At 42.9% G+C, this 7,272-nt stretch overlaps 1 protein-coding gene across 2 annotated transcripts in view; it reads left to right on the top strand.

The window, feature by feature from the left end:
- CSE1L (chromosome segregation 1 like) overlaps nt 1-7,272 on the top strand; it is a 32,086-nt gene continuing 24,814 nt past the window's right edge. The window contains exons 1-4 of one of the 2 annotated variants that reach the window (XM_083146418.1): nt 1-182; nt 2,312-2,394; nt 3,499-3,594; nt 6,633-6,775. In XM_083146418.1, the coding sequence (XP_083002544.1) occupies nt 3,510-3,594; nt 6,633-6,775 (228 nt within the window). In that variant the 5' untranslated portion in view covers nt 1-182; nt 2,312-2,394; nt 3,499-3,509. Of the gene's footprint in view, nt 183-2,307; nt 2,395-3,498; nt 3,595-6,632; nt 6,776-7,272 lie in introns of both variants that reach the window. The other variant, XM_083146417.1, reaches the window with a different exon arrangement.

Genomic DNA, 7,272 nt, shown 5'->3' with positions numbered 1-7,272 from the left:
TCAGGGGGTGGAGCAGGTAGTGACGTTCCTTAGTGAGGCAGCCCCGGAGTGACATGCGCAGTGAGGGAGAATGCGGCGTGACATGCGCAGTCATGACAGCGCGCCATTTTGCCGGAGTTTGAATGTGATGTGCGAGAGTCGCTGGATCGGGGCCCGTGCAGGAGTGTGAGGCACCGGGACAGGTAATTAGTGCCGGGTCTCCCCGTCTGCTCGTCCTAGGTGTGTCCTCGGCCGTGTCCGCCAAGAACGCTGACCCAAAGCTGCACAGTCGTCATTCCGGCGCGGCATGTGGGGTGGGATGGGCCTCACTGGGGTGCGTGTCTGCAACCCCCTATACATCACCTGCACGTATAGTATACATGCTCAGTTACCGGCACCGCTGTGCCATGTACCCCTCATCATACAGGGTGCCCGCCTACAATGTAGCCTGCCCCTCCTCATCTGTCACCCCGGCTGTACCCTGCTGCCAATGTGACCACGAATATACCCTATCCCCCCACTATACAGTGTCCCTGCCCCCCGCCACACAGTGCAAGCTCATGGCTATCCTGCACGTTTTTGGGCATTGCCCTCGGTACCTGCATTGTACCTGTCAAAGCGCTATACCCTATGACCTCACCACTAATACAATTTATAGTGTCTTCCCAGGCCATTAACCCTATATGATGTGCCCCTTATGCTGCCATCGGTCATCTGCCTGCGCATAACTATGTCATGCCCTCATTATATAGTGTCATTCCTGTTCATTAGGAAATTAATGTTGTTCCCTGCTCATTTATAATGATAGTTACAATACATCCCCTTGAGCAGCTCTATAGTGCCTTTGAGACACTTTATAAATAAAAGTTAATTGAAATATGGTTATGTTAGTGAGCTTAAATGTTCTATAAAGTTTAAATTCAATATTCCCAAACTGTGTGCTGTGGGGCACTTGCAGGAGAGCCAGTGATTTGTGGTCCAGGACCAAATCAAATGTGATGTCAAGGTGATTGGCAAAACCAGTGGTGGTGACTGCCAATTACTTAAAACAGGTGTTCTCAAACTATTTGCTCTGGGACCCTGTCAATCAATAAAAAATTATGACCGGACCCTAGCAAGTTACCGCAGACCACATGTGTGGTCAGTGAAGTATCCACTATTGTGACAGGGAGGCAGTGGGTAATGAGGGGATGGAAGAGCAAAGCAGAGGATGTTTACTTAATGAGTTATTCCCCCCCACCCCCTTCAGACACATTAATTTGATGGTCACCAACATGGAGTCGTGACCCCATTCTGAGGTTGTCGGGACCCACTTTGAGGTCAAGACCCACAGTTTGGGAACCAGTGACTTAAAATATGTGGACTAACCAAAGCACAACATCAGCATATAATTGGATGACAGGTAGACACCCTTTATTAATGGGATTATGGTTACACTTTCTTCTCCCATTCCCAAAATGAAATATACTTAAATGTGGTGAGAATATTGCAAGTTATGTAGTTTAACTTTGTTAGACAATTCCAATTCTGTTAATGCTGCTATACAGTTATACGATTTGAGCAATTTTCACCTGATTCTGGCAGATTGGGCCATGAAATAGGGTGAAAAGTGCCCAAATTGTGTTAGCCTAATCTCCGATTCCAATCTGATGTGTGGTCCCAAATGCATCGGATCTGGAGATCACAAGTGCTGCACGTAAGATTTATCGAAACCAGCAGCACTTGCTGGTGATTCCATACTGAACATTGCATTGCATGGTAAAGGACCGCTTACAATGTATCGTAATGCGGTCCAACGGCCGGAGAGACCGTGGCTCCCCGGCAGGCAGTTGCTGAGGTATTGCATGTGATACCTTGGATTAGTCTATGGGGGCCTTTTCGGCATAGATATTCTGCAGGGGGTTTAAGCTTCATGAGTCCTGTTGGAGAAAGTGCGCTATATAAATTAAAACTTAGTTACTATGTTTAGTTGATTTTCCTATATCGGCTGTTCGATTGTGGATGTACCATTGGCCAGTGTGCACAAGCTATATCTGTGAACGGCATTGTTCACAGATAAATCGCATTGGCTTCGCAACATAGCCGATGTCTGCTATATCGGCACATCATACTGTGTGTATGTGTGGTCCGCTGACCGACCGTACAGCTGCAATGGGTGCCGCCGGTGAGTGAAATCGGAGTGGGTGGGCACATTCCAATGCGTCTGGGCCATTTGTGATGTCAGGCTCAACGGATTGAAAGTTTGTGGGAAAAATGGATCTCACTGATATTTCTGAACATGATAGAACCTAATAACAAACAATTTGTTTTCTTGTCAATTCTTTCCAGATAGTGAGAGGTTTGCTTTCGGCTTGTCTATTCCTTTTTGGCGCTACAGTAAATCTACCTAAAGAATATTCATTGAACATTCTGAAGGTAAGCTGCAGATATGGATGTGTATTGTGTGAGTCTCATAGCCAAAGTATTCTAGCATGTTTTTTTTATTAGTAATTCCATTAACGAAAGAGACAATACAGCAATTAATTTAAAGTAGTTGCTGGATATTATTTTGTATCCTCATAAATCTAGCCGAATATGCCTTGCATCGCAAGATGGCTGGGGAGCTGATAAGTCATCAAAGTATTGCAGTAGAGCTGAGCTTTCTCTACCTGTCTCAACTCAGTGAGCAGCTGGTCAACTGTGTCTGTATGTAGGGCTTGAAATGTCCTCTCACCTGCCTGGGGTGTTGCGGTCTGATGTGGTGCATCGAGCACCGTGTGGTTGGTATATCAGCACTGACATGCAGACACCCTAGTCAGGAAGAGGAACTGCACAGGTTTTAAAAAGATGCAGGGTGCAAGAAAGAACACTATTACATATATTAGTTGGCATGACAGAGATCAGTCTCGGTTTTACTAACCTATTTAGGTGGGTCTCCAATTACCCCCTGTAAAACATTGGGAGCGAAAAATGGGGGTTTCTTGCTAGTTTCCCCAATGGTTTGGATTGCCCAATAAAAGATCCGTTTCACCCGGCTGCATCTGCTTTCAGCGACTTTGCTTTGCCTGTCTGAGGTATGCGCCCTCTTATCAGGGCTAATTAGAAAGCCCCCGGCAAGCCTATTACCTGTGATCAGAGATAGCAGGTAATAGGATATTGGGCGTAAGGCACGTTCCGTTATGTAGTTATCGAATAGACTATTTTAAATGATGCTTCCTATATAATCAGCCTTAAAGCTCACTGCAGCATTTAGGCTGTTAGCATGCAATAACAGAGAAGATCCAGGATAAGTTCCCTATCCCATGTGTTATCGCTGTTTATTGTGAATTTTTGAGCAAATCCATGATATATACTGCATGTCAGGGCTAACTGAATAGCCCTGTCAGAATCCATTTTGCTGCAGTAAATAAGCACAGCTAATGGGACACTGGCGTTGGTGTTTTCAGTTATAAGTTCACCTGTCTTTGATATATTGATCTAATAGTTGTACACTGTACTGTTTATGGTGCTGGCCTATCATGTCTCATTGATATTTGTCAGGTATTATAAAGATGGAGCTGAGTGATGCCAATCTGCAGACACTGACGGAATATCTGAAGAAAACTCTAGATCCAGACCCTGCTGTACGTCGTCCCGGTATGTTCTCAAACAAGTAACTAACCCTCTGGTTCCTTTCTTTAGCAGGGTTTCCGTTGTCTGTTGCAGGGCCGCAACTAGACATTTTGGTGCTCAATGCTAGAAAGAGATTCCTCACGCCTCATTATTCAATATTGTAAAAAAGGGCATGGCCAAGCAAAAGGCGTGGTTTCATGATTAATGATGGGCCACACAAGAGTACCGACAATTCACATTATGCCCAACAATCGTGTCCTTTGTACATGTAACTCCCCCTTCCATACTCACCAAGCTGTTACCATCACTTACTGATTGGTTGCTGGTCCTGGTTGTCTGCCCTCCCTGCCTGCGCAATTTGAAACCAGATGGCCCTAGGTATGTCTCTTCCTCCACACACTGTGAATGGTGGCACTCAGGAATGAGCTTCAACCTCCGGAGTGCTGAGATGGAGCTGCTGGACTCACCTACTAGTAACAACATCCTAGCAGGTGCCAGCCCCGAAAGCATCCTACTCCTCCCTAGTTATGGCCCAGGTCTATTATATGTCTACTGATCATACTTTTCTATTGCATTTATATGCACGCTTTCTTCATATTGTGATGAAATACAGAATATTTAAATGAAATAAAAATAAAATCCTGTATTATTTTAATACAAACCTTGCTTGTGAAAAGTAGCTGAAATTGCTTACCATCCTATAGGAAACATTTTTGGTACTTTTCTGCACAAGTGTAATGCTGGGTACACACTTGGTGATTCCCGTGGCGGATGACATAGTTAACTGTATCGGCGGTGCCGATGGAGAAAGATATAGTGCTCACCATATCGCTCAGTGTTATCACCTGCCTTCTGCTTCGTACATGCAGATGTACAGATAGTGGCCCTTATTCAGATCTGATTGCAGTACAAATTTGTTCTCAAAATGGGCAAAACCATGTGTACTGCAGGTGGGGCAGATGTACATGTGCAGAGTTAAATTTGGGTGGGGTGTGTTGAAACTGAAATCTAAATTGCAGTGTAAAAATAATGCAGCCAGTATTTACACTGCACAGAAACAAAATAACTACTAGTGTTCACTCTAGGATTTTGTGCAGGCAGGGCACCGGCGGGTGGAGCAGGCCCGCCGACGTCACAGTTGTAGGGGGTCCCGGGCCGCCAATGTCATGAAAAGGGGTGGGCCTGGCCCCCACCGTCATTAAAGGGGGGCGGGCCCGGCCCCGCCGAAGTTACTGTGCTGCTGTGGAAGCGCTGGAAATCCCCATCTACGGGGGCGCTGGGCTTCCCCCGTGCACACCGTCGGGGCAGGTACCAGGATGTTTTAGCAGGGTGCTGCTAGTGGGGCAGGACGCATTTTGCCCTTTAAAAATCGGGCAGGGCACAGCCCCGCTAAAACAGCCTAGCGGGAACACTAAACTACTACTGTGTAGTAGAAATCGAATAGAAAAAGTGTTGGCAGGCAAGACTATAAAGTGGAAATCTAATAATAGATAGTGCAAATCTAACTTTTTCACTGCTGCATTCGATTCAACTTCAATCTCCTGCCTGAAGGATCAGGAACACTGTGAGATCGAATTGAAATCGAATGCACATTGAAAAGTAAATCAAATTGAAAAGGAGTAGAAAAAAAATTAAAGACAGATCAAATCGAAAACTGAATCGAACTGTGTGTATCCACTATAAGAAACAAATAGAATCATGTATAATAGTGCTAGAAAATGTATACATTGTAACATGGCGGTAAAGTCTCCCATATATAAAAATAAATAAATGCTACAATTGTATGTCCTGTGTGTAATGCATGTAGCAAAACTTGATGAACATTACGATCCATAAATATAACCTATTTAGTGTTGTCTGTTTGGCGTTAACCCTTTCAGTGCCAACATCCGTGAGAGATGATCAAAAAATCTGCTAACAATGCCAGCATCGCTCTCACTTGTTATATAAATAAATGTAAAAATGTTTTGTGTAAAAAAATCCTATTTAAGGTTTGACCGTACAGGTCATTATGATGATCAAAAATGTTTGCTTGGCAATTCTCACACCTATTTTGACAATTTCACTTGCCACTCAAAGGGTTCAGGTCCAAAACGACTTATAGCTCTCTGGGTGGAGACATGATAGTAAAGCCCTGTACACACACATCGATTTGCTTTTGATTCGATGTTAGATTCGATTTTCTGTTAGATCTTTCCATTCGATTTTACATTAGATATAGAATTCGATATACATTCATGGTACATTGTACACATTCGATTTACTAGATCGAATTTGATATTTCCTTGGCTGCACAGTAGAATTTTCTGTTCGATTTTGTGAAAACAGGAGCGTGCATCGAATCGAAAGTGACACAAAAACCATTCGATTTCGTTTAGGATTCGATTTTGCTTCTATAAGCAAAATCGAATCGAAAATCAGGAAAAATCGATGCATGTGTACAGGGCTTAACGGTCACTTCACACATAGTCTAATTAGGGTTCTAGGAGAGAATTGGACACACAACTAACCTGACTATTTCCATGGAGCATGTAAGGTGGAACAGCATACATATTTATTATGTTAACAATACTTGGTATAAACCCACAGCTCAGGAGGTTAACCCAAATAGAATGATAAAAAGCTGCGAGGTAAGCAGTGCAGTTCTGACTCATTTTGTATAGTATTACAGAACATATAGGCGTTACTTGCCTCAACTTGTTTGGTATTGTTGGTTCTCTTATTGCTGCATTTGGTAGTCTGATATTCCGGGCTGCTGACAGGCTCCCTCTAGGGACCTGGGAAACAATGACGTTCTAATATTGCAATTTACATTATACCTATAAACTGAGAAACAAGTTTGCGATATATTGCAGATCTTTATTGCTATTTGGCATGTTATGGCTCTTTAAGTGATCTAGCATGCAGTGGAGCACCTATTTAAAGTGATCTTAACATTGCAACACTAGGGAATTTGACATGTAGAGGTTTGTGTATATAAGCATAATAATATAGGGAATCTGATGCTTCTGATTCACACGTTAGATTGCATATAAATAATACTACAATGTTGGTTTCTTTAGCTGAGAAATATCTGGAATCTGTAGAAGCAAATCCAAATTATCCATTGTTGCTTTTAACCCTGCTGGAACGTTCCCAAGATAACGTCATCAAAGTGTGTTCATCTGTGACATTTAAGAACTACATCAAAAGGAACTGGAGAATTGTAAGTATGAATCTTATTTACATGTTGTACTGTAGTCTTTCACTCGCCCGGTCTTTACAGGGGTGCTGTATTTAGTGATTGCTATAGTGGATATTACATTTAATTGCTTATGTAAAGCTAAATGAGACAAGTTAAGATGGCCTATCATGGGTCAAATAGGGTGAGTACTTATGTCAGGGCTATGACCAACAAAAGCGTAATCTGAGCTGGTGTATGTGTGCCTAAAAGATAACTGGCTTTGCCTGCTAATGGTTTGTCTCTAGACGTTCCTAGTATTATAGGCCATGACATGATATCTCCTTGATTTGCCCTTATTGCTGCAATGGTGTTGCCTGCAGTATGTAAATATATATGGAGGCCTAGATGGGTACTACAAGGTGTTCTGATTTGTCAGTATTGAACATTTTTCTTTAGAGTGACTTATTTTATCATCATTCATTGAGGGGTGGGAACTTAGTGAGTATACTTATTATCTTTGTAAAATGTGTATTGGTGGA

This window comes from Crinia signifera, chromosome 6 (genome assembly GCF_055691185.1).
Source record: "Crinia signifera chromosome 6, ASM5569118v1, whole genome shotgun sequence".
Lineage (NCBI taxonomy): Eukaryota > Metazoa > Chordata > Amphibia > Anura > Myobatrachidae > Crinia > Crinia signifera.
Note: the sequence above shows the minus strand (reverse complement) of the source record. Positions and strands in the feature narration are given on the sequence as shown.